This window comes from Centroberyx gerrardi, chromosome 3, assembly GCF_048128805.1.
Source record: "Centroberyx gerrardi isolate f3 chromosome 3, fCenGer3.hap1.cur.20231027, whole genome shotgun sequence".
In the NCBI taxonomy this organism is placed as follows: Eukaryota; Metazoa; Chordata; class Actinopteri; order Beryciformes; family Berycidae; genus Centroberyx; species Centroberyx gerrardi.
In genome coordinates, this window is record NC_135999.1 from 29,103,889 (window position 1) to 29,131,494 (window position 27,606).

At 42.7% G+C, this 27,606-nt stretch overlaps 2 protein-coding genes across 3 annotated transcripts; both read right to left on the reverse strand.

Moving 5' to 3' along the window:
• Positions 1 to 1,131: 1,131 nt before the first annotated feature.
• On the reverse strand, positions 1,132 to 4,542 carry c3h6orf120 (chromosome 3 C6orf120 homolog). The gene is made up of 2 exons (XM_071901150.2): positions 4,498 to 4,542; positions 1,132 to 3,418 (listed from the first exon to the last, which is right to left on the reverse strand). Exon 2 carries the CDS (start codon positions 3,368 to 3,370, stop codon positions 2,813 to 2,815), a length of 558 nt encoding a protein of 185 aa, XP_071757251.1. The 5' UTR covers positions 3,371 to 3,418; positions 4,498 to 4,542; the 3' UTR covers positions 1,132 to 2,812.
• A 1,593-nt stretch (positions 4,543 to 6,135) lies between these two features.
• npepps (aminopeptidase puromycin sensitive) lies at positions 6,136 to 27,594 on the reverse strand. Of its 2 annotated transcripts, none has more exons than XM_071901135.2 (23): positions 27,258 to 27,594; positions 24,851 to 24,935; positions 24,558 to 24,635; positions 24,288 to 24,409; positions 23,763 to 23,870; positions 21,528 to 21,728; positions 21,028 to 21,124; positions 20,897 to 20,930; positions 20,669 to 20,783; positions 19,858 to 20,022; positions 18,474 to 18,578; positions 18,308 to 18,368; positions 18,110 to 18,219; positions 17,675 to 17,738; positions 16,858 to 16,997; positions 14,822 to 14,956; positions 12,086 to 12,305; positions 11,186 to 11,328; positions 10,123 to 10,179; positions 9,565 to 9,672; positions 8,886 to 9,041; positions 8,107 to 8,154; positions 6,136 to 7,636 (listed from the first exon to the last, which is right to left on the reverse strand). In XM_071901135.2, exons 1-23 carry the CDS (start codon positions 27,546 to 27,548, stop codon positions 7,490 to 7,492), a joined length of 2,790 nt encoding a protein of 929 aa, XP_071757236.1. In that variant the 5' UTR covers positions 27,549 to 27,594; the 3' UTR covers positions 6,136 to 7,489. The 2 variants fall into 2 exon arrangements, with proteins under 2 accessions (XP_071757236.1, XP_071757235.1); XM_071901134.2 differs by having other exon boundaries at positions 24,845 to 24,935.
• Positions 27,595 to 27,606: the final 12 nt, after the last annotated feature.

Here is a 27,606-nt window from a genome sequence, read left to right on the forward strand (position 1 = left end):
ATTTTAAAAAAGTGGCAATAGTTCTTGGATGGGTGTCGTTTTATTTCAGAAACTAAGCGGCACTGAGCTAATTGATACGGAGCTCCTGTGGCAGACTGAAAGGAGAAAATGTGCCTCGTGTAATTGATGTTTTAATTTATTTAAACCAAAAATGTGTGATAACTAAGAGTTTAAGCATAGACTGAAAATAGAAAAATACAAGAATAGTAATTTATAGTAGCATTTTCACAGAATGACAAACACTAACATATAACAATGAAATACAGCACTTTTACCATCAATTGTTGACAAGAATCCCCTAAACGCGTCTCGGCAACTCGGGTGTAATACAAAACCTACAAATATAAAAAAAAATATGGAAAATTCACACATGATGAATGTTATTTACCACTTCGTTGGTTCGTTAGTGTGTGCTCCAATGCTAATGGCAATATTTCCGATAGAACCTGAAGGCACCACAGTGGTGCATTCATGTGCGTCCATGGTGGCCTTCAGTGAATAAACAGAGCCTGCCAGGCAGATGTCTTTAAGCAGCTATTCCAGATTCTGGAGCTTCTACTTGCAAGAGTCTGATGACTATGGTTTTTAGTCTATTTAATAAAGCAACTGTTGCAACTGTTGCTTCCACTGCCTTACGCTATTGCGAATAAGTCTTCAACCTCTGCATGTATGTGTGAATGACAGACACTGTCACTGCTTCTGTTTTACCAGTACTACTGACCATCGAATCAACTGCTGTTCTTTGAATTCCTGAAAAAAGCAGAACACATCCCAATAAAGTTTTAACCATTATTTAGCCTGGGAAACTGAGCAGCAACACCCTGCTTCACATTCATACACTTCCACACATTCACACTGGGAGCTGCCCAGTACAACCAGTCTCCTACTGTTAGAGCAGCTCCACTGCAGCAGATGGGGGCTGGGTGTTTTGCTCAAGGGCATTTCAGCGGTGGTTGCTGAGGGAGCGGAGAGCTTTTCCCACTCCCAGCCTACATTTTCCCAGCTTGTCCAGGGATTCAAACCTACAACCTTCTGGTAAAAAGCTGGCTTCTCTAACCTCAATAGCTTCCAGCTGTTCCCGTTAACAAAATTTGAAACAAGAGACTTATGAGACAGAAGAATATAACCGTATGCAAAAACAATTTCTTTATTTAGAAACCTTATTCAAACGTCTCTGGAAACATGAAAATTGCATGGCTGTTCACCCTGGAGAAGACTGATCAAAAGGCACTGTTGAACATTTCTGCTCAGTGGTACGGTGAAATGTTTCTCACAACTCAACTCCAACCCAGGAAGTGGTGTTAAAAATCGAGAGCTTGTCCAACAGGCAAGCGTGAGCACGAGTGATCACACTGCATCACAGTATTGACGTAACAGGGTAGTAGCGCTGCCATTACAAATTGTTAGTTCCCACTTGGAGTCTATACCGATCAGGTGTTGAGCAAACAACTTGGTGCAGCAGATGAAAATGGTAAATTAAAGAATCTTGAAAAATCCAGGGTTCCCACACTCACGTGGACATCAAATTCAATTCCTTTTCAATGACTTTAAAGTTCATGTTTAGTGAAATTCAAGGATTTAATTTTGGCAGATGTGACTTTGGTAAAAATTAGACGCCATAGAGGCCTCGTTTTTTTTTACTCAGGATCTTGTCAAGTCAAGAAATCCTGGTGAAATCCTTCATTTTAAAACTGCTGCTGTATCAACACTAATATCAATCACAGGGTTTTCATCAAGATGTGAAGAGTTGATCCTAGGATAGAGAGCTGAGGCAGATTGATGAATTTGGGTGTTATATTTTAATTTAAAAAAAAGTAGTTCAAGTACTTTCAAGGCAGCCCATTAATTTCCCCAAACTTTCCAGCCCTTTCCCCACAAACTTTCAAAAAATTTCCAGGCCCACAGGAACCCTGTGTATGACTCCAAATGGCTAACCGTGACTACTCAGAGACAGTTGTATTGCTAAGTTTTGACCTTAGATTTAAACCAGACGCACGGCCTATTGGATGTCGATATGCAAAATTAAGACAAGTGGTTTCATTCAATCACTTCACAGGCAGAGGTGAGCCTCGGCCAAAACGTCAACGTCCGTTTTGATGCAAAATTTGTCTTCATTAATCAAAGATTTATGAAAATAAGTTAAGACTCCAAAAATATTCCTCTCGTATGTCCGCCTCTTGCCCATTGGTTCATTTCAGTTCAAAGCCCGCAAATCACAGCGGCCATATTTCAGCCAGGACTAAATGTGAGCCTGTGCTCTGCCCTCCGATACAGTTCATTCTCCCTTTCTATGGGAGAGGATGTCGAGTCAAACTACACTGCTAAATCTGACAGTTTGATGTTCACTTGCTCATCATCAAACATACAAACTCTGTAAAACATGACGCAAGACATTTTCTGAATTGTCAGGATCCACTGGTGAATTCGGCTACTTGTGATCCACCAAGAAGTTCTTATTTCAGCACAATTTCAACTGTTTGCCGTTGCCCCGCATGGTGTATTTTGGTGGAAGATGATTGTAAGAATATCAAGCAAAACAGTTATAAAAGTTAACATTTTATTGTGCCGTTTGGTGGATCCTGCATATGCCCAATTTACTCATGGAACATAATGATTGTGAAAAGGTCTTAAGTCATGTTCTGTGAGGTATGTATGTTTGCTCATAAAGCAAGGAAATATTAAACTGCCTGAATTTTCCAGAGTTTGATGCAACATTTTCTCACCTACAGAGAAAGACAATGCCATCAGGGCTTCCTGTACTGCAAAAGCACTAGCTTTTCCTTCTATCATGGCAGCAAAGACACTAGTATTTTCAGAACAAAATTTCAACTATAATCTTCAAAAGCCCAATCAGAATAGTCCAGAAGATAGACTCCTCTTCTTGAAAGTCCTGCTCTGCGGCCGGAGGGAACTTCTGCTGCCCTTGTCCGTCCTCTGAAGAGTACGAGCCCTTATCAAACGGGTCCTGAGGAGCCGCCTGATCGTAAAACACCCGCATTTCGAACTCGCTCTCCTGGTAAGACGGGTGGCCGTAAATACCGATCCCCACGGGCCTCACGAAGTCCCCGGGCACCACCACCACGTCCTGGCCGCAGGTCGCCGACTGCAGCTTGTAGGTGTCGAAGCTGGGCCGCAGGGTTTTATCGGACACGTACAGATCCGCGTCTCCCTTCAGGCTGCGCATGTGCAGGATGATTTTTCCGTCGTGGTTGAGGCGCAGGTAACTGTAGTTGCCGGCCCCGATGTGGCCCTGAACCACATGGAGCAACACCCACTCTTCGGGGACGCTGTCTTCTTCCAAGGGGTGCAGGAAGCCTCTCGCCTGGGACAGGAGGAGAGCTACGATCAGGGAGCTGCAGCACAGCATCATGGTGAAGGCGTCCGTCAGTCAGCCACCGACTGGACGACACCAGACAGCCTGAAAACAGGAAACATACCCAATGAAATGCATTGGCAGAGCAGCTCAGCTACAATGAGAAGACACCCAAACAGAGCAGAAAATTAAGGCTGTGGACACATTAAAGAACTGTTGGGAAAATTAATCCCCATCAGAGGCTTAGTCTGGACCGATGATTATCTGGTGGTGTGAGGAGTTTACAGATTCAATCTGAACACCCCGAATGACTCGCAGACTGATCTGAGCCAAAAATCAAGATCACCTTCTATTATTCTACAAGTCAACCTGCTTTGTTAAGAATAGAGAAGACACTTGGTTTCCTGCCAGTGGCTTGTACAGTAGGCATGTTTACCAGCCACAACCTGAATTTACTAGTATTTGGCAGGTGGCTGGGTGTCTGTCTTGACCTGAGCACATCTGTCAAGGTAGTGATACTACAGTGAAAGCTGAAACTAAACTAAACGGTATCGTTGACTACAAGCCGCTCAACGGCTCTAAAAATAAATTCGTTGGTTTGATTCCAATCCAGTGAGTCTGACCTTAGCCAAGAAGGGGAAAAAAACGTTTATAATCTGCCGTGAGCCGGAGCATGCCGACTCCAACCGATACTCCAGTTAATATTCAGCATTGTTTTGACTTTTAAAACAAATCTGACCTACTAATATTGATTTCATACGATTAACAACAAAATACAACAATATTAAACAGACAGGTCCTAACTGCACATAAAGGGTCATGATAACTAATGCTAACTTGCTAACGCGTCATCCGTTAGTAAAGCCTGAAACCTACCGACCGACAGTCTGACTCGGTGAAAAAGACAAAGTTTTCCACAAAACATTTGCTTGGTTAACCATCTAGTGTGCCTTGTCGACATGAAGTGTAGCCTGGCGTTAGCCTTAGCTAGGTACATACCACACACATATCACATTGCTAACGTTACTGCTAGCTTGGTCAGGATAACATTAGCTGGCGTTTGTTCCTGAGTTGCAGCCAGCAACGTCTCAAAATAACTTTAAACTGCTGAGAATTAACACAAAGCAATTACTAAGCGGCGTAAACTAACGACTTATTGACTGTTTAATACTCGCATTACTTACACAGCTGTCATTTCCTAACCAGCATCTTCTTCAGAGCAACCTGCTGGAAACAAAGTTCACTTCTTCACTTCCTCTTCCTTGAATCCCCAGAACAGAGAAACTCAGATTACCGCCACCTATTGGAGGGAAATGACTAACCACACTCAACAGCACTTTAAGGGTTTAGAACACCGGTAAAGCGGAGTGATACATAAAGTAAAACGTCCCAGTGCGGATTGTACATCCGCACTCGGTCGGAACTAACTGCTGTATAAAATGACTTTTTAGCACCTTTTCATGACAGATTGACCAGTTTCACCATGTCCGATTTGATTGTGTTAAAGACATTTTAATGCCTTGAGTTCAGATTGAATAATTTTTTATATTTCTGCTGACACCCTGTAAAAGTTGTGAATGAGTACAGCTAAAAAAAAATAGACCTAATGCAACCTAACGTGACAAACCCTAACTGGAGTCATTCTGTAGAGGTTTTAGTCAATTCTCAGTGGATTAAATTGAGTTGAGGGAGTTAACTTGGAGTGAAAATAATATGAAGGAAGGTAGCTGACTGTAGCAATGCTTTACCAACATGCATTGACATGAGACAGAGTATCCAAGCAGGTCCCATCCACACCCCTCATTGTGTAGTAGTGGGTGTTAAGAACTGCAACTAACTAGTGTGGGGGGGAGGAGCATTGAAGGAAGGAATAGGAATGACTAAACAGCATTAGTCAGCAAAACTGTAGTGATGCAACTGGGGAACGTCTCATAGTGAAAGTTATCACAGAACCACGAGGGCATTCGACACGCTGGACTAAATTCAGTTTCAGAAAAGAAAAATGTGTGTTCTGTTTGAAACTTCCACAAAGCATTCAGCCCTGCCTGAAAACAACACCGCTCAGTTTCTACAGACACCTTGTGAAACCAAAATGTGTAGACTTTTTTTAATTCTCTCTCCATAATCATCTACATTGATTCATAGCCATTTTCTTTATTCTCATTAGGTATACTTCAATTGTTATATATATACAGCGTTCATCTCTATTGCAGTTTTGCTAGAACCATTTGTAATCCATTATGATCATCTTCTCGCCAGTTATGATCATACAAAAATGTAGTAAACTGGATTAAGAATTGTTAAATTACAAATCAGATCTGTTTCCAGGCATGCACACTCACACCTCACTCATAAAAATCAACTGTACTAATTTCACATTGTTTGTTTTTATAGTCTTTTTTCACTTTAATGAACACCAACTGTATTTTTAAACAAAAAAAGCACAACAAATGTTCCAGGGGAAAGAGTCTCGACAACAAGTTGGATGATTTTGGTCGGTATGTTTTCAAAACCACATCAAATTGTAAATTCTATATAGATATACTCGTTCAACAAGTCTGCGTAAATCTGTCACATTAGATACAATTTACGTTGCGTGGAACTCACTATCACCACTTCAGTGTAATAATTATTGCAAACCAGTTGACCAATTTAAGGCTTCCAAGTTCAATAGCAGAGGAAAGCAACGCTGTCACGTCGAAAAAAAAACAGTTCAGCCTGGGCCTGCGTGCCACTCTCACGCCCGGACCCTAAAGAGAGGCGTTTCCTGATGTTACTTCAAAACGAAAAGGCCCCGAAAAGTTAAGTAGTGTTGTAGTCACTTTGTTTTTTGTGTTTTTTTTTCCAGAATACAAGATTATCTCAACATTTAAATAAATCACTGCATTTGATGTCTTATAAAAACACGTCGTTTACGCCAATGTTTTCTTTTCATTAAGAGTGGCAGATAAAGAAATGGTTTTAAATATGCATGTTGTTGTTGTTTGCTGTCATACTATACATCCTGTCTGTGACTCTGAACAGAGCTGGGAGGGGAGGGGAGGGGAGGGGGGGGGGGGGGGACTGTCATGGAGTCTTGATGTGATCGTCTGACTGGGGAGGGAGGGGGTATTGGGGGGGGGTGGGGGTGGAGACAGGTAACCATGAAACATTGCTATTTAGATTTTTCGTGGAACATCGTCCGCAAGAATGCCTGCATTATACAGTATACAATGTAGTACCATGCTAGCGCTGCTCGCCTCGTCCTAACCGTTTATTAGCAATGGAGGGTCAGTGCCGTTGCCGCGAGTTTGGAAAACTACCACCGAGAGAACAACACACACTTAATATTAACCCCATTCTGCCCAGGTGCCTTCTGCTTTCACCCAATCACAACGGCCAAGAGAGAGAGAGAGAGAGAGAGAGAAACAGAGAGAGCAAAAGAGAAAGAGAGACAGAGCATAAGAGAGAGAGAAACAAAGACAGAGAGAGAGAAACAAAGACAGAGAGAGAGAGACAGAGAGAGAGAGAGAGAGAGAGAGAGAGAGAGAGAGAGAGAGGGAGGAAGGGGGGGTTGAACACAAACAGCGAGCGAGAAAAACAAATAAAACAAAATAATTTGTTTGTACAGAAAACAAACAAAAGTAAACAAAACAGCAACACAGGATATCATACTTCATGCATTCAAAATGAGTGCTAGCAAGAAGAAGAGGAGGAGGAGGGGGGGGAGGGGGAGAAGGGGGGATTCACAGTTTTCTCAACTACGACGCAGAGGTTTTTTGCGCGAGTGGGTGCGGTTGTCTGCGGAGGGGAGTGTGGGACAGAGTGCGGTCACAGGGTTTAGTGATCTCGCAGGTCATAGTGTTTGTGCAGGAGCTGACGTAGCGTCAGCTGCTAGTGGACAGAATGGGGGTAACTACATTCCTTGTCTGACTGAAATGGATTTGCTTTGTTATGTAGAAGAGTCCCTTCATGTTTCCAACGCTTCTTTAATTTCTTGGCTTTGTCATCTTGTTTTATTAAAGTTTCTTTAGAGAAATGAAGCCTGCTTTTAAGTACGCTCTGGACTCCCGCTCCGGTCTGCGGTGAGGGGGGGCCGAGGCAGCTATGATGCTGGGAGGTCCGCGCTGGAGGGAGGGGCGTGGGGTTGGGGGGTTGGGGGTTCGGGGGGCCGGAGGAGGCGGTGAGGGCGGCGTCTCAGACGGGGGGCGCTTTGCGCTGCAGTAGATACTGGTGGATGTCGTCGGCGTCGCGCTTCAGCCAGGCGGCGTTGAGGAGGATGTTCTCACAGCACTGCTGCACCGTGCGCTCAGCCGCCGGGGCGTGGTGGCTCTCAAAGAAACTCTGAGGAGGGGAAACAACACACAGCCTCCTTCAGAATGACACATCTACCTTTTAAAAAAAACAAAAAACGGACTCACTGGTAGTAGAAGACTTCAAAGAACGACCTGGCCTGACACTGTTATGATGTTGCTGTTACCTTCCTGAAGGTAAAATACTGAAACTCTGAAAAATAGCTACTGTTCCAAATAGAATTTTGTCCCAAACTGAGATGTCCACCATCTGAACAGATTTTTAGATTTTTCTTTCATGTCAGATTATTACTGACATGAAAGCAAAACTCACTTTGGAAAAACATTAACCATTTTAAGACCTTTGCACAGACAATTGCATACCATTAACTATTAAGAGAGAACCTAAAGCTACATTACATAGCGTTTTGGAATGAACCCCTTTAAATACAACTAACGAAACTGCAGAAAGTCAGTGATGATCAATATTTCCTTTGTCAAAGTTCTATGACGTGCTCTCACCTTCACTTCAGCAGCCATTTTGTCGACAGCAAATCCATCAACAGAGAGCTGAAAAGACAGGCGGACAACAGAAACACCAGTTGAATAGATGAAAAACAAAAAACTCCCGCCTGTATGGGCATTTGTCTTTGTCCCAAAGCAGCTTGGTAGCATTGTTTACATTTCTCACTGAAAGTACCGCTACCTGCAAGCTGTGCCTGTTGGCTTCAAACGGCAAATGATAATAATGCTGAACAAGCCGTTTCTATAGATGCTGAAGGGACAAACAACACACACTGCCCATCACAAGTTTGGGGACACCTTGCCTTTTCTACATTTTCAAAGTATTTTTCAGTGAAGTAAGGATAAAAATGCCTACAATGCTTTTGTTAACATAAAATAGCCATTTACTAATACTTTGGATCTATTTATTCACAGAGAAGGTTTTTCATGGCAGAGCGTCTCTGACTGTTGGCATGAAGAAAGTGTGAGCAGCAGTTACAGCTGTTAATGAACATATAGCTTAATTGTTTTAGTTTTATCTTCACAAATATTTGCATGTATGATTTTTTATCTCAAACTAAACCTAGTTAGTCTTTAATGGGGTTAAGTTATTGCAAACCAACAAAGAAAACATGCTGATTTATTAAACATTTTCAAAAGCTGGGTGTCCCCAAACATTTGATGGGCAGCGTAGTAACAGCACACACTGAAACATGGTACAGCAGGACCTCATATCCAATATACAGTGAGCAGGAGCTGCATGAACACATTTGTGCTGGCGGTGGGCGGAGTTTCACCTTGATGAGCCGTGATATGAGGAAGCCGCCCTGGTAGCGGTTGTGAAGCTCCTCCCAGTTGTCCTTGACGAACTTCCAGGCGGCTTTCCGGCCGTGTTTACTGCTTCCTGCCACGCCCCCGATTACTGACACCGTGTCCTGGGGACGAACCTCTTCCTGTGAGGGGGGGGGAGGGGCAAGACAAATGATTAGATGACAAAATATATCCAGTTAGATGTTGACCTGGGACAGTTGATTGTGCCTGGAAAAAAAAACTTTGAATTACAGCGCGATGAGCAAAATAACTTTTCTTTCCACGTGAAAGTTTCCATGGATTGAAAATGTTGAATCGATTTTGTGCAGTTTGTAACGTTTGTTGGTGATTATCAAGTAAGGCAGATCGACCTGGCTCATTTTTTAAAGAGGCACTGACAATTACCACAAGCACACATTCGATATCCACAAGAGCCAGCAACACCTTGCCTCGCATCACTTCCTGTACGCCAGGAAAGACCTACCAGACACCGGGCGTTTAGAGCAGCAAAGCTTTCATGAACTGGCTATAGGCTGAATCTATTGTCTAAGATGTTGTGTTATATCAATTGGTGATAGAGAGTAGCAAAACAAGTTATTTATTTCGATGAAAAAGTTGCAGATCATCACTTTGAGGACTTCAGAGGGAGGACAGGGTCGTGCGTACCGACAGGGCGAAGTTGAGGACTTTCTGGATGAGGTCGGGGGCAGAGATCGCTCCCAGCACTCTCTCTATACGATTCCTCTCCTCCTGCATGTCTGCCTGCTTGTGGAGCTGAGACACACACACACACACACACACACACACACACACACACACACACACACACACACACACACACACACACACACACACACACACACACACACACACACACACACACACACACACACACACACACACACACACACACACAGGGAGAGAGATGATGAGGATGAGAGAATGAAGAGAATAAGAACGAGAAAAAGAGCGAAAGTGAGGAAGCGAAAGATCAATATCTGGATACTCAGGTGACATTCATAAAAAATCAAATCTTCTGACAGAATAAATCTAATCTTGTGACAAATGATCAGTTCCTTCAGTGTTATGACGTTAGAGTTCAATCAAAGCCACTTGAATTAATGCCAATCTTGTTAGGGAAATTGTGATAAAACGTCTTGAAAATGTCAAGGGCTGAAATGACAAACATCCACCGCAGCTTCCTGATCAGACTGGCGGCTTTACCTTCAGCATCGTGTCCAATGTGCCGCTGTCTCCATGCTTCAGCACTGTTAAATACACCTGGGAGAAACACAAGCACACACACATTGATACTGCAAAACATGATCCCTATGCTGTATTAAACACAATCTCTATTAATGTCTATTAATTTTGTTTTGAGGTGAGATAGTTTTAAAAGCCTAAGTATAAGTAATACTAAAAAAAAAGCATAAGTAATTGCATCTCTTCTATCTTTTACCATTTTTTTTAAACATTTCACTTGTATGTTTTGTCATTGTGCAGACAAGCTTCACCTTTTGAGGAATTTTGTTCCAAAACCAAATATGTATCACTTGAAAAAATGTGACACCAACTCTTACAAAATGATAAATAGCAAAACAGTAGAACAGCAGATCTGATGTTTTCTAATCAGTGATGATGACAACAGGCTCAGGTGAATGATAGGAGATTTACTTGTTGTCATAGCAGTGCTGACAAATTTTGATTTTAACGTTCAAATACAAGTGTAATGTACTGTATGTCGCATGCCCCTGGATCCATATCCATGTGGTCCAGATCAGAACTGGAAATGCAGCTTTTTGCTGTTCACAAAAGTTCTCAGCTTGGCTGAGCCGGTGTTGGCATGGAGGACAACGAGAAACAACAACGGAGAGAAAGCCAAATAGCCGACTTGATCTGTATTTGGGGAGACGCCTCAATGCAGAACTGGAAGGCAAATACTGTCAGTAAAATGTGTTGGATGTGAAGATGGATGTGACGTCTATTTTTATTGTTACTCTGCCACTCTGTCTTTTCAACATCGCTGTTGGTTCATATTGGTATCGGATATGGGTTACATCCTAGAACAGATATGAACAGTTATTCCAAATTTTAAAAAAAATAAAAGTCAGATATGAGCAGCAATTTGTAATCGAGCATGAAGGCCTGCAGTGTGAACGCAGCCTGAGACACTGAATCATCAGCTTCAGATAAAGATGAACATGGCGTTTTGTAAAGGAGCTGTTGGTACATGGTTACAGTATGTTGACTGTATGTGTGTACAGTGTGTTAGTGTGCATGGACTTACTGGGCTCCTGAGGTCTGCAGACAGGACCTGCTTGCCTTCCACATGGTCCTTGAATCTCCGCCTTGCCTCCTCCAGTGTGGGTTTGTGTCCCGCCTTCCCCAGCTTGCCCAGAACCAGCCCCCTCAGCAGGGCGTCCAGATGACCTGCGACCACAGCACAACCACAACCAGGTTATCCTCTTTCCCTCCCGCAGCGCCGCGGCCTTCAGCAGGCAAGGTCAGGTCAGTCAGGAGTGAAACACCTCACTCCTGTTTACCTGGGAACTATTAAACTTCTTCACCGTGTGGGAAAAATCATTTTCTACAGATCATGTCTGTTCTTTATTGAGCAGTATCGGATTAATAAGAGGGAAAGAAAAGTTCCATTATTGTGACATTTTATCTTTAACATCTTAGCTGCAACTTTTCACTCAACTTCCATAATCCTATTCTTATAATCAGCTATATTCACATGACCTGACATGATGAAAGAACAAACCTTATGATGATTGTAAGAAAAAACATTGTGAAAATGGATTTGGTTGCTATGCTAAATTTCAGGGTAAACGGGGAGCTAGCTAGTAATCTTTCTTGCGTTGTTGTTTCTATGCCACTTTGTAGGCTTCCAAATAAATACATAAACTAACAAACAGCAATATTACAACAAAATAATTAAAATAAATAGACAGATAAACAAACAAACAAACAAACAAATAATACTAATGATTTCAAACTAAGAAAACTGATAGCTAGCTAGATAAATGAACCGGTGTGCTTCACATGAAAGCAGTATGACAACTCCTGACCGTTTCAGTTAAATGAAAAATAAAGAAGCTAGGAAACTTCTTGCAGTAAATAAGGCTCGCTAACTACCACTGATGTAAACATGACAGCTCATCCTCCTCCTCCAGCCCCTCCTCACCTTCCCCCTGCTTGCTGTCCCAGCCCAGCTTGAGGCCGATGGGGGTGAAGAGGTCCCGGATGAACTCCTGGATGTCCTCGTGGAAGTCGGTGTGGGAGAGGAGCGACGACAGCACTCCCAGGTTGCAGCTGAGGTCGCTCCACACCGTGTAGTTGGGCTCGTTGACGAACGCCTCCATCAGCTTCAGCACCTCCACCGTGCTGATCATGCCTGCGCGAGACTGAGGAGGACGGACAGACAGAGGGACGGAGGGGAGGAGGAGAGGAGAGGAGCGGACATGAGACTGCATCCAAAACTCAACAGCTAAATGGAGTCTCCCTGCGCTGCGGTGAGCTGTGTAACACTTTAGAGTCACATTTGACAGTAATTCAACGTATTTCCGGCTGAAACAGGATGTTGGGGCGGGGCATAACACAGAGAGGGTTATCTTCAAAAGTTCAACAACACCTCGCACATAATCTTGAGCCGTCACAAATTCTGGATTCTTCAGAATGAATAAATTCCAGCCATGGGGATATAACCACAGTGTCTTAGGAAAAGGAAACAGGGTTTTTGTTTGAACGCCCAAAAATGCACTGCCTATGCTGTTGCTATTTTGTCACTTTGAAAGTATGAAGTTGCAAGTTTTACATGATGGGAGAGACGGAGGGGAAGTTCTGTGATGGTTTCATTGGCTGGAATTTTTATGTAGGCCTACTGGTGCACCATGAAGTAACAACTAACTAACATAGGTAAAAATAATGGCATTTTGCTATAAAAGTACAAGAAAATTAAAATTTGCTGTTAAATAGGCTGATTTTATGATATGGACAACTAGCTAACGAGGTGAAAAAATATTTTTTCATTTCATTGTGGCTTAAATGACCATCTTTAAGGCCTCATATTGAAAACCTTGTAAAAACAAAACAGGCTGAGGTTGAGTGCTGACCAGAGGTAAGAAAGTACAAGGCACAGTGTTATTGTAGCAGTGAGGCGTGGGGGTATTTTCAGTTCCACAACAGATTTGTTTTCTATCTATTCCCAGTGTCATCTTTCGTACCTGCAGTTTTAAAAAGACCCTGAATTGGTCACTTTTATCACGATGAATGGATTGGTATTGGTTTGATATTTTTCAAGCAGTGAGAGCAATTTTCAAGCAGAGGACGCCTGTTGGTGCCGTATGAATAGAGAAAAAACAATGTGGCATTTCCAACTAGTTAGCTCAACTTTAAATTCCTTTCAATGGTCAAAACTTTTCAGAGCGACTGAATCTGGAATAGCAGAAAGGAGACCTGTGCTCCCTGCACCCATCAGTCAACCTCCATGCAACGGAAATCATAACAAAGCTGCGTTTTAATGTGGTGAGACAAAGTTCCGCTTTAAAACACCAGGATTACAGGAAAGGAAGACTCATGGTGTGATGCCTTCTGATCCTCTGCTATTTGTCATAGCTTACTATCAGATTTAACTGCGTAGAAAGTTCTGGAAAATTCCCATCCATTCTTCCTGACAAAAGGATTGTGAAAGACGCAAGAGCAAAGCATGACAGCGCGACACGATTAATGAAACCCGTCTACATGCCGAGTCAGAACAGCAGCTGAAGTGGTGGAGGAAACGGGACGATGAACGACAGTCAGTCACTGTGGTTCATCTGTGGTTCATCTGTGGTTCATCTGTGCAAACATGTAACTGAGGACCGAGTCATGTTAGAGGTTCACATTTAAGGCTCAGCGTTTGGTTACAGTTGAGTATACACAAACTAGAAGAGGAAGCTTCAACAGTTTACTTCCTCATCGATGCTTCGACAGTAAACGCCTCATAAAACTTATCTGTTCCTTGCTCTTTTGGCCACCAAAAAAACAACTGGGGAGAAGTCACTCATGCCAGCCCTTCGAAATCAAAATCGCAATATGAACTGCAATTTCCAAATCACAGACGCTGCAATTAATTACTTAATAGAGAGGGGAGCATCCAAAATGGATTTCTGAACAAGGTGTTTTAGAGCTGCAGGTAATCTTTGGTCCATGAATCAGGTACAGTATTGGTGAAAACCTTTCATCAGACAGAAATTTATGACAAGAAAAACTTAATGATATGAATCGCAGTTTAAATCACAATTGTAATACTCTGTCAAATAATCACAATTCGATTTTTTGTCAATATCCTTCAGCCCTATTTAGCACATTTTGATTCAAAATTGATACCAAAAGAAGTACAGGAATAACCTCTTAAAGCTGCTCTTTATGCAAAAATATACCCGTCTTATCAGTCTAAAATCACAAATTGGGGCTGCAACAGAGAAAAGCGAACCCCCAAACCTCTCTGTCATTTGGTGCCAGCAATGTGTGAAGTTTCCTACTGAAGCTCTAAGTATAACAGTGGCAGATTATTACTTCTGCCAAGGAGGTAACGTTTTCACCCGCGTCTGTGTGTTTCTCCGTCCGTCTGTTAGCAGGATATCTCAAAAAGTTTGGCAACCTTCATACCCAAAACTTGGTGTGACGGTTGGTTGTGGGCCTAGGAAGAACTGATTAACTTTTCATGTCGATTGGCCAAAAGGGGGCGTGGTGGTGGGCGTGGCATATCACCAAAAGGTGCATAACTTCCTTGCGGTGTGTTGTCAGACATAGCGGAGGTCTGTGCTCTGCTGAGCACATTTTCTAGTTTGAAAAGCGATAGTCAAACAATAGGCTGTGGAGGCCAACATTACAGCAGACTGTGTGTGTGTGTGTGTGTGTGTGTGTGTGTCAGTCTCACCAGGGAGAAAAGGTCGTTCTGCAGGCCGAGCCGGTCCACAGGCTGCAGGGTGAGGTCTCTGATGCCCGGCAGCAGACTCTCCAGCATGCAGGAGCTGTACTGGATACGATAGAAGCCCACAGTGCCGGGGTTGATCTGTGGACAGCAGACAGCAGGGACACAACTGGGTCAGACTGTAGGAAAAAGGCTGTTTTACCATTTCTACCTCTTAGGAGTACATTTTACAATTTAGGCATTAAGCCGGCGCTCTTATCCAGAGTGACTTACAGTGAGAGCACCAGCAGCATCCTGATGCTCAGGGTTTATTCAACAGTGTTTCAACCTCAGCTGTCTTTGTCATGAGTGTTTGCCTCAGCTGGTCCCAGTCAGTCATACACACACTTATTAATTATTTAGCTGACGGTCTTATTTAGAGTGACGTATAGTGAGTGCAATAGTAGCATTGGCAGCAAGTAAATGGGACTCAGACATCAGTCCAATGCACAAGCTTTAGTATTTTAAAAGCAACACTTAAAACAAGGCTCAAGACAAACCAATCTTGTGATCGCTGACCTTAAACTTTGTATGGAATCAACTGTTCTTCTACAAGGATTGTATATTAGGTATATTTTGTATGAAGTCCTATGTGATGTATTGTTGATCAGTTTGTTAACTGTATTGTTTTAATGTTTCCCTGCCCAGGGACCACAGATGTAAATTAGCTATCTAGCTAACTCTGACACAACTACTGTGTTGGGCAAGGTCCCTGTGAAATAAATTATATATATATATATATATATATAAAAAAAAAAAGCTTCAATTCCTAGATCGTCAGCATAAGCATCCAATAGTTGTCAGAACCTTAGTACCCTGGCAATACATGCAACTAATATTCCCGTGACCCCAGATTGATCATGTAAGATAGAAAAGGGGGAGGGGCTTCTGTTGAGGGGATAATTCCAAATAATTGGAAAAAAGGCTGCAAAACAAACTATTTAGTCCAAAGACTAGGGATGTATTTAGGAGCGCAAAGAAACAGGAAAACAGTAATCTCACATTATAAATAAATGGGACTTGCATGTCCAAATAAAACTGAAATCCTGAAGAACAGCTCAAAACCACGTTCTTCAGAGACCAGTAGACGCTGGGGGATTTGTAATTTGAAGGACAACACATGAGCAGTGCAAATTTGCAAGTTATGCCCATGAGGGGTTGCACAAATCTATTCCTGTTCTTGCTGAATGTGTCAAAACCCAAATTCTCACTCTTGCATTCCCCAGAACACAGGGTCTGATATAACCGTCCCTTGTGATGTTAAACTGGAGGGACAGGAGGCGGGCGGTGAAGACCACTTCCTCTCCTGCTCTTCCTCCAAGCTGATAATCAGGAACTCGAGTCACTGAACTTTCTTTGCCCATAAATGTTTTGCATTTAGTGAAGAAGCTGACTGAGTCAGACTGAGGTTGCCATCTTTTATGATCATCAGTTCAGCTCAATCCACAGTCACTCTCACTACCACTTCCAGGGTTAAGCTGAGTTGGAAATGTGCTTACTATCCTGACTTTATAACATTTTATCTGCATTCAGAGTAGTTTAAAAATATCCTAGCAAAAATTATAACCTTCTTAATATACATATTTTCCCCACATAAATTACCTAATGATCTAACCTCAGCCACATGTAAAGAAAGACCTGTAGAGCCACATTACGAGAACAAGAATATTTGTCATAATGTGTCATAATATTTGGAATCTTTTAATTCCAGCGTCAAAATGTTTTCAAATTGAATATTGCAAAAATAATATGTAAAAATAAAAAAATAAAATCGAGAATTATGTATAAATTGATCACATGGATATCCCTTCTACATCCCCCATTAACAAAACCAACTGAAACAGAAGTGTTGCTCTGTGGAAACTTATATCAAGATCAAAGGGCGCTCACTCAGTTTTGTTTTCTACATCTTAAACCCCTCTCTCTGTGGAAATTACTCCAACACACTTCTACATTAAACAGGAATATTCTCTGCTGTTGGGAGAGCTGCGGCCCGGCCTCACCTTCACCCACTGGTCTGGATTGATGTTGTTGAGGGTGATGGTGGTTTCGGGTCTGTCCAGCAGAACCTTGAGCTTGGTGCAGGTGGGGTCCTCGCTGGTACAGATACTGATAGGGACCATCCAGCTGGGGCAGTCCTCACCTGTCCCACAGACAAGTGAAGGAGCCAATGAGAAGACAGCACAGCCAGATATTTCAAATAAATCTGATTCCATTGCCTGTAACGTTAGCTAAGCATGACCGACTTGTCTGCGCTCTTTGCTGTAATTTCTTTTCTCTGGTGTTCTTACCAGTTATGAACACATGAATGAAAAAAATAGCTGAACATGAGCATCAGTCCAGACTCCAGACTGTGGTTTGCCCTCAGTTCATTTTGTTATGCTAGACTTTCCAAGCATGAGAAACTGCTGGTTATCAGATCTCAATATCTGTCTCCTTAAACCCATAAGCCGTCATTTCCTGCAGTTGGTGGGGAATATTTTCTCACTCCTAACGAACCGCACCGCAGTTCTCTTCTAGGACTGTGACTCACATTTTCAAACATCTCTGTGTGATTATTTGGTGCGACCAGAGTCTGAATGTATTGTTCTCACCTGGCCAAACAAACCCACCTAAAGGAGGAAATGCTCCAGAGTTCAAGTAAAACTCTCCAAACACACTTGGTTTCAGGCCTTTATTGACAGACCAAGTACGTTTGGAGAGTTTTCCAAAGTCAATTTAGTATAATTTTCTTTAACTTTAACTGACAGTAACTAGTTCTCCAAGCAGCTTCAAACAAACTCAAGGACTTATTTGAAAACACTACTACTATTCACTCACCATTATGTGGTCCGCTGGCACAGAATTTCTTCTGAGATATCTTGAGGATGCGGTCATCTCCTTGCTATAAATAACATCATAATTGTCAGTGTGTGAGATGCCACACTTGTATACTACAAGCAGGGGAGAAAATTAACACCAGCCACCAGCCAAATACTGGTAAAGTTTGGCTGCAGAATATAAATTTGTCTGCTCTGCCAGACACTTTGGAAGGTTAACAGTTTTTCAGAGATTCAAATAATCAATTTGGCAGCTAATATACTCAGGATCTGGTGAATTTCAAAATCAAACAGCCACTGTGGCCTCTGAGTAGTTCTAACCACAGACAGTTACACCAATGAACAAAACGCTTGACATTTGTTTAAAGCAGCTAATTCGGTGAGGTCAACTGATGAAACGTCAAGTTGTGTCCGGTGAAGGCGAGGCTGAGCTCACCTGTTCCTGGTCCACTACAATAATAGGGAAGCCCATCTGCTTGGTCCAAGAGCCCATCACCGCAGCGATGGGTTTTCCACTGGCCTGTTCCAGACAGTCCCATAGGTCCTCTGGGGAAGAGGGCCGCGGGTCAGAGTCAAGCAAATCAAATCTGACACAGCTGTTTAGTCTTGAAAAAAAGTCTTGAAGAAAACTTACCGGTCGAAGCATTTTTATGTTGGAACTTCAAAAGATAGGCGTTCATTCCTTTCCTAAAATCCTACAGAGAAACAGGAAAAACAAACCAAAGTAAACACAATAGAGAAACAATATGGAACTACTAGCACACTTGGTGCAGCTGTGTGTCAGTCAGCCCCCCCCCCACCTCGTCTCCTATGTAGTTGTGCAGCATGCGGATCACAGACGCTCCTTTGCTGTAGGAGATGGCGTCAAAGATTTCGTCGACCTCTGATGGATGGCCCACGTTCACCTGCAGCACAGAACGAGGGAATAGTCAGACGAGGGAACAGACAGAGCATCACAACCAAAAACAAGTGCCAACCCACTGGCATTTAGGCTCTGATAACTACAAAAGCAAGTTAATGATACCCAATGCTGCCGATAATAACTTTTATGGAAGCAAGGAGCAACTGTTCCTGTACAGTTCAATGGGTAGGGCAAGGGTTAGGGGTTTGATTCTCACTGGCCGAATGACATGCGCTTTAATTTACTCAACATAAATCAGTGCTCTCTCGACCAAAGTCCAGACCAGAATTGTAAAACACACTCATATTTTGCTCAGAGTTGCTCTTCTCTCCTCGGTGGTTTGGTGTGTCGTACATCTTCAAAACAACCATAAGCCATCATTTGTATTTATGAATTTACAATCAACCATAAACGAACTGTGGCAGATATTGCTCGTTTTTCACAAGTATGGTTGATTCTATTTGTGTAAATAGATATCAAAGCTTGCAGAAAATCCCCCACTTATCCTACTTGTAATTACCACTAGGAGGTTGATGTAAACGGTTTTTCCCAGTTCGTATTTGCAGGGAATCCAACATGACGTGAACGTGGCATCAGAGTACTTGAAACTAGCTTACCTTAGCTAAAATATCATATCTAATATCACAATATACTCAAGTTTCAAGGGAACTGACAATTGGAAAATTGAATGTAGGCAGGTCTGACTGCAGTGTGAGTGTTACTGTGTTTAAAAAGACATGTTTTGCTTCTGGGTTGGACTGTTTTGAGTTGTATTAGAGAGCAGCGCTCCCTGCAAACTGAGAGGTACACAGTGCTACAGTGAAGTAATTGACGACATTTTGATCAGAATCAATCAGCATGATGGCAAAACCTAGGAAAATAACCAGGATTATCCTTTAATGCGTAAAGGATGATCACATTCCGATTAGAGCACAATGTTCAGCACCGTCTCAGGTCTCTGGACCGTCACCTTCCAGCTACAGCTGGATGGGACATCTAGCTCACTGGGCTACACTTCCCCAGGGAATTCATCAAATTTCCTGTCTTCCTCCGTTTCAAATACACCTCTCAAAATTCAATGAATTCCAGAAATTCCATGTCGGAACTCTGCATTATGCTGCCTGTCAAATCATTACAAACAAACAACGGGCGTAATGGAGAGAACATGTTTGCCGTCTGTGTGATCGTAAACGCCTTTGTTGCGTGTTGCCACAACTAACCAACATGAGAACACAGCTTCTGTTTTGCAAAGCGAATCTCGGCGGACTCCCTGCTGAACCCACCTCGATGGGATGGCTGTTGTCCAGTGCGTCCAGGTCCAGGGCGCGGGTGTAGTCGGCAGAGACAAACTGGGTCCAGATGTCGTACTCTGGGAAGCAGTGATCCACACACAGATACTCGATCCAGGAGGCAAAGCCCTCATTAAGCCACAGATGGGTCCACCACTCCTGTAGACACACACACACACAGAGCAAGTCCTTTTTATGAGTTTTCTTACAAAATGAGGTATTCTGCATTAGAAAATATTGAGACCTACTCTTACTGATTTATTGATGGAACAACATTAAACAAAGTACGGTACTTTCTAAAGGGCAGCAGGTAGCTTAAGTTGTTGACAAAATGATAACACTTTTAGGGACTAGATCCTCTCTATTTTGGAGATATTGAATGGTTTTCCCCCCAAAATGTATGTATACCAATCTGGATATCAAGTCTTTATTTAGCATAAAGTGAAATGCAACACCACCTCAGGAAATTTGTGAAGCAGGTTACCACTTTTCTACATCCAAAGAAACAGAATGAATGGTTTCAGTCTACACCACGCTCATCTAATGCCAAATGAAAACGACAGATCAAAGAATGGAGGCATTTCCGTGTCTATGAGTATTTTATCCATCTTATATTTTCCCGTGTTTTTATGCCTTTTTGTCGGGCGCTTTAGAAACTCTGCTTTTTGATTAGTACTTTAGAAGTTTATTTTAATTATTACTACTACAATTACTATCATCATTTTCAAAGATTCTCAAAAAGTTGTTCTGTGTAGGTCTGCCATTTTCTGTGACAAATGGCGGAGGGGGGGTTGTGGCTGGTTACCATGGTGACCAGGTTTCCAAACCACTGGTGGGCCAGTTCGTGTCCGACCACCAGCGCCACCCACTGCCTGGAGGACGAGCAGGAGTTCTTCGGGTCGATTAGCAGCGCCGTCTCCCTGGGGAGTGACGGAAAGACGAGGTTAACACCAGGACCGCTGGTGTTCCATGACAGCAGCATTGTACGTGTGTTTCCACTTTATTTACATGTTTTTAAACAACTAAAATGTACCTGTAGGTAACAAGGCCCCAGTTTTCCATGGCACCTAGACGGGAAGGAGCACCACGCATGTTAGAGCTCCACTGTAAACATTTTCTATGCAATGTCAGAAGTTACAAAGAGTGTCATTGACGAATACTAACCAGCAGCAAAATCAGCGATAGCTATGAGATCAATTTTAGGCAATGGATAAGGAACACTGAAGTAGTCTTTGTAGAAAGGTAAGGTCTTTGTCGCAACCTGCAAAAGTCAGGGGGAGGGGGGAAAAAAACAACAACTTAATGACAGTTACATCTACTTGTTAGTTTTATACTAGAACACAATACAAAAAGTATTTCTAAAAACCCTGAATAGTCTGCTAGTTTGTGGTCTATCATTTGTCAAAGAGCCAGGACAAAGCCTACACAACAGGCGTAATGGAGACACCAGTATAGAAACTGAGGGTGGAAATTTGGCTGTTTCAGTAAGTTAGTCTACTCCACCGGCCTCGCTGGTTGTTTGGAGGTTCTTTTATATTCTAAAAACCACTTTAGCTGGTAAAAAGGTGAAAACATCTAGTGAACGGACTGCTGTGGCCGACGGGCTAAAAAGCGAGCTTCCTGCCCTGGACACAAAATAAAAGGGTTTCGAACTACATGCTCACCTCCAGTGCAAATTTCCCTTGTTCTGCCTTGCCAATGGGTGTGTAGACGCGTACCGTCACACCGTCTGACGATTGGCTCTCCACAAAGTCATATTCACCGATGACAAAAGCTACAAGGTATGTGGACATGATGGGCGTGGTGGCAAACTTCACTTCCACACGGCTTTCATCTTCTGGATATGGCTTTCGATCGATGACATTCTGGGATGGGGACATGGGGACAAGTTATATATGGCCTCAGAAATACAGTTAACTGGCTCAATATGGAGACATCATATGGAAGCAGAATACTACCAACAGAAGTGAAGAAGAACTGTAGCTGTAATTACAAGTAATGGAACATCAAGCTAAAATAAGCCTTTTTTGTTGCAGATCATGGGTCAAGAGCACAGACTGTCAGCTCCCTCCCCTTACAAATATTGTGTGTGCCTAGGATGATCGTGTATAATAGAAAATACTGGGTTAAAAAATGAGAGCTAAGGAGAAAAGCTCTTTGAGGGATAGTTGCTGCTGCTTCTGATATTAGTCCTGCATGACTCAGTGAGTAGAGAATGACACAAACACTGCCAGGATTAGAGACTCTATTCCTCCTTTGAATGAAAGTGTCGACTGAATGGCCTGTGTGTATAAACACGCACAGCCGGGCTAAATGCAGCCTTGTCTTGCATTGTCTAAGGACTTTAAAGGCCATGGTATACTTGCTGCGGAAACAAATTTCGGCAGGTTTGTACAAACAAAAGGACAAGCGCTGCTTTGGCTTCAGACTGCAGTGTGTAAAGGCTTGCTGGCCAAACTAGTTGAATTCTTCGTACACCAGCTCTCACTGAGTTATCATCTGTAATTTGTCTAGAATCATCGCGATTGGTTGTGTTGCCTTGTGGAAAAGTGTCTCTATTTCCTTTACCAGTTCATTTCCTTTCTTTCTATCTCTGTACTAGTATCTCTCAGTCAACTCGCTTGTTGGAAATCTTGTTAGTGAATATCTGCAACTTTATGACTGATCAAACGGCTTCTAAATCCTCATATTCCCTCAGCTGCCTTTGTCGCTCTTGCTACTTCACTGCTATTTCTGGTTTTCCTAAGTTATGGTTACCTCTATAATCTTCATGGCCCCCCTCTGGCGTGGAATTTTAAATACACAAACAATATGAAGCTGCAGTGATTATACACAAATTTGTATGCAGCGACGTTTGACTGTGTTTCTATTTCGGGCAATGAAGTTTGACTTCATTGACCGTCGACTGGAGTATCCTCAGCTGCAGCATGGAAAACCTCTGGCTGACTGCAGGTCCAAGTCCTGGGGGAAGTGCAGCTATGACAAAACCTAATCCCTCCTATCACAACATCATAATACCTCTGGATATTATTCCAATAATGTTCAACTGTGAAATTACCTAGGAAAACAAGTGTGACCCCTCTTATAGCTTGAGGTACAGTAGTGAGAAGTCAGTGGAGGTTTTGGCTGACAGAGTGCTCTAACTCGTGAGCCTGGGTGTGCTGGTTATTTCTATGGTCATGGAAAATGAAAGGACTACTGGCAAATGATTTCTGGAGTTGTCTGAACACACAATAATCAGTCACAGCAGTAAAAGTTTATAATCAATCACAAACTTGATATGACTATATTTATTTCAACTTAATATGCCCCAATAGATCCATATACTTAACTGATTTGGCTGCAGCAACAGACACTGTTACCGTGATTGGACATGAAAATATACATAATCAAAAGCTGACAGTCTGCATTCATGTCATTCATATTTAGACCTGAAATGCAAATTTGATTAGTCTGTCACCTAAAAAGGCCAATTTTAGCTTTATCATCGCTGCCTAAATGAATTATGTACCCTGGAGGGTCCGATTCTGTTGTTTGGAAGAATCAACCTAAGCCAGATAATGTGTTGTAATGAAATTTTGCTGCAAACGCCTTCAGCTAAGGTTGATGAAGACAGCGTATGAAACACATAGGTTTTTTAAGCAGAGGTTTGTGGGGTTTTTTTATGAACACAATGAGTGACCTCATTATAAAAAGCATTTTACATGTAGTTGCTTTTGGATCTCCAACAGACATACGTTAGCCGGAGGTACAATATGCAATGACCCAACAAGTCTGTGTTATGTTATGTAAGCTACGTTAGCAAAGAAAAAACAACAACAACTCGGCAGCAAAATGTGACTCAAGCTGTCTGGAGGTCTGGAGTTTCTCGGAGGGAGGAGTGAACGTGTGACACGTACCATATTTGACAAGGCTACTCGGTCCTTGGGAACGATCAGAGTGATGTCAAAGGTGGCTTTGATAGCTGGCTCATCCCAACAGGGAAAGGCTCTACGAGCGTCCGTGGCCTGGAGGGGGGAGAGAGGAGGACACCATGTGAGACCCATGCCCTCTTTTCAAAGAAAACCTGCATATGTTCACAGTAGGCTTACATCCTGGAGGAGTCAGGGGTTCAGTTTCTGATGGACCTCCTCCAGTGAAAGTTTCCTGACTAGACTGACCTAGTTTTGACTGCGTTTTCCCAACAACACATGTAAACACCCAAACATAGTAGTATTTTCAAAACATATGCATAAAAGGAATGTTATGAGGTATTGCCTAACCTTTAGGACAATTCTGGGACATCAACATGAGTCACATGACCTTCCCACACTCCCGTGGTTATGTTGCAACACAGGCCATTATGGGGTTAAGCAATCCACTCACTTTCCTAAAGAAATCATTTGCCTGTGACTAAGAGTGTGTGTTGTAACCCGTCCAGTTACCTCGAACTGTGTGACAGCAGCGTAGCGGACTTCTCCAGCAGGAGTTGCATATTTACTTCTATAGAATCCTTTCATTTTGTCGTTCAGCTCCCCCACAAAGTCTATCTTCAACGTGCCGGATCCTGGAAAGGACGCAAACACAAATAGCATTCCGTAATTCATTCAGCCATGACCAAAGGGGAATTTGTTATTGTTCAACAGCAACAAACGATATGCCATTGTTACAAAACGGGACAACCAACAGCGGAGCCACGTGAAGTCTCCTTTTACCTTTCTGAAGAGCGCTAGGGAATGACAGAGTGACTTTCTCATCTTCATTTTGATAGTTGAATCCTGTAGCATTAATTTCTAAAAAGGAAAAAAAAAGATACGCTGATCCCAGAACATACACTGTTCTCTTTGGAGTATTATGCTGTTTTCAACTTTAAAGCAGGTGTGATCCAAAAACACGATGAGCAAAGATCGGATGAGACAGCTAAAATGTAAATGACATGCCCATCAATGGCAATTTCATTTTAAAAAAAAAAAGAAAAGAGAAAAAAAAAACTACATCTCACCCTCACCTTCTCCTCCCTCTGGTACAAAGGAGGCTGTGATGATGTCGATGTCAGCACAGTTCATCACAATCTGATTTGTGGCCTGTGTAACCTGTAAATATGGACAAAAAAAACACAACACAACTTATACTTTGACCCGCTGTTCCCAATCCCAATCCATCCAGAAAAGATTATGTTTGGTAAAGTATAGGGCCTTCTGGAGTATCACCTGGATATGATGATTTGTATGCAAAGAAGCCCTTGTTTTGTTTTGGGTTTTTTTCTTTTAACTAATCCACCGTTGAGTGTAAATCCAATCTGAACCTGAGTTGGATAGCTGAGATAGGGATCAAACAACTTACTGTAAGGCTAAACCTACAGAGGCTAGAGGGCAAAACTGGCTACAGATATAGAGATAATCAGTCTGGCTATGAAAAAAATGGGATATGGAAAAAGAAAGAGAGAGAGAAAGAAAGAAAGAAAGAAAGAGTGACTTCATTGCGATGTGACAGCAGTGCATCTGACTGCCCAACTTATTGAGGGCGAAACACAGTGGCACACTTGGATGTCCTGCAGCTTTCCAAGGGGGCAGTAATAGTGATATTCACGGTTTGTGGCGTCGTTGGTTGGACACCGCTGCTCTTTAGACACTTGTGCAGAGGGCTTGGAGGTTGAAACGGAGGCAGCGAGGCAGTAATTATAGAACACACTGGGCTAATGGCATCGTGCCACCGTGCTTGGGTTTCTTCTGGGCCATTGTGTGCTTCCCAGGCTTTGTGTAAACCGCAGGTCAACAGGGTCTGATTAAACCGATATTTCACCTTGGCAGAGCATTTTTACTTCTTAGCAAACACACACCTCCAAAAAAATGTCAGGAGCAGTGGACCACTAACACTTGCTGATCTGCAATCACCAACTGCAAACAGTCAACATTACTTCTTGAAGGAATGACCCTGAAGACAGAATGGATTAACACCTGGGTTTACTTTTCCGTATTTGAATGTCTGTTAGAAGTACTATTTTTAGACTAGGTTTTCCAAACAAAATTAAGTGAGTGGTGCTGACTACAGGTCCCAAGAGCCCAATAATGGTGGATCCATTATCTAGACATCAGTGCAGTTGAAACTGTCCTGTATCTTGGACAACACATTTACAGACTGCTTTAGTCAAACCAAAGGCAAAAGAGATTGAACTCAAATTGCATCAGCCTAGTTATTAAGAACTAAATATTACATTTTAACGTTATCTTGAATTGTACTGAATTTTCTAACAAACCTAAACAGAAAACATAATTAAGGCATGGCTTACAGAGACAACTGTGCAACGCCTCAAAGGACTTTCTGTTGACCTGAACATCAAATCAAAATGCTCCATGTCAGGAGTGACAGGTGCTTGTGTCTGCACAACGGAGCAGTTAACACACTGCAAGCACGCTAGTTACGATAGCTGGTCTGTTTGTTGTATGCGATGTAGCTAATCCAACTGATTCACTAAGGGCAAAAGTAACTAGCAAACGGTGCAGTGTCCATTACTAACATTACTCACAATGATCCTAAAAGGGGTGTCCATTTAAAAGAGTAGTGCAGCTCCGATAACAAGCTAGCATGTAAGTTAGCCATCATGTTGTCAACACTTTGGTCGTTTCATGGTCAGGGCAGCTTTCAGCACGGTTGTAGAAACAGGTGAACTGAATGAGTGAGGGAAGCAAAGGGTGGGAGGGGAGACATTTGCTTGCTATGATTTAGCAAACATTAGTTAACGTTAGCTAGTTAGCTTGCTAGTTAGCAAGCAAGCAGGTGTAACTTGCTTGTTTGCTCGCTAGAAATCATTAACAAACACCCGACTGGCTGATATTAGTATGCATAACGTTAATGCGTTGGCGTTACCACGAGTTAACGTTGGTGGCATATACCCATGGAGAATAATAAGCGCATTGGCAAGACGTCCAGACGTCGTTAGCAGGCTAATGCCGACGGGATGTGACAGCTGGCTAGCTAACATGAGAGTGCAAGTCTGCTACAGCCTGAAAACGAGACGAGATCAGACTGCTGCGCTAGCGAGCTTAAATTAGCTCAATAACTAAAATGTAATACATTATTATACTTATTTAACAACAGCTAGTCACAAAAATGTCTATTTTTTCATTCATGGGTTTTATTCGACCAGTCAGTGCCCGTCAAGACTCTTGTCAAGACCAGCTAACGTTAGCTACCGTTAACTTTCGCTAATACCGTCAGCTACCGTTAGGTTACGTTAGCCAGTACGGATAAATAGGGACAGGGAGATAGCTAGCTCGGCTAGTGGCTAGCAATTTGCCGTTACCGTTCGAACATGGCAAATTAGCTAGCTAGCTGGCTAGATTACATAACAAGATCCCCGCCATGCACCGACTAATACATCAGTGCATCCAGCCATTGGCATTGGTACAACATACCTCCACCACCGCCTCCAGCTTGCCTTCGAAAGTGAAGTCGATCAGGTCAGGCTTCAAGCTTAAGCCGTAGTTGACGGGGTAAACGTCAGTTGGCAGCCGTACGAAGGGCCTCCTTTCGGGCATGGTTTCTCTATTTTGGCCGGCTGCGCTAACGAAGACGGTGCTATGTATCGCTCTGAATTTGATTATTCCAAAGTTGAACAAAACAGGCTTCGACAACGAGGATGGATAACAGGTATTGAGTCTTTTTACGAATGACAGCGAGACCCTGCGGCCCAGGACCAGCAACATAAAATCCTCACAGTGTTGCCAGCTACGGTCCTCCCCTCTCACTTCAAATCCAAACAAC

What these genes read in the sequence shown, in the direction of transcription:
- c3h6orf120 (XM_071901150.2), bottom strand. Translation starts at nt 3,370, where the DNA reads ATGATGCTGTGCTGCAGCTCCCTGATCGTAGCTCTCCTCCTGTCCCAG.
- npepps (XM_071901134.2), bottom strand. Translation starts at nt 27,548, where the DNA reads ATGTTGCTGGTCCTGGGCCGCAGGGTCTCGCTGTCATTCGTAAAAAGA. An exon ending in TTGGAAACCTGGTCACCATG is followed by an intron (nt 20,023 to 20,668) that starts GTAACCAGCCAC and finishes GTGTGTCTACAG; the next exon opens with GAGTGGTGGACCCATCTGTG. An exon ending in TCCTCAACTTCGCCCTGTCG is followed by an intron (nt 9,042 to 9,564) that starts GTACGCACGACC and finishes CCCCCCTCACAG; the next exon opens with GAAGAGGTTCGTCCCCAGGA.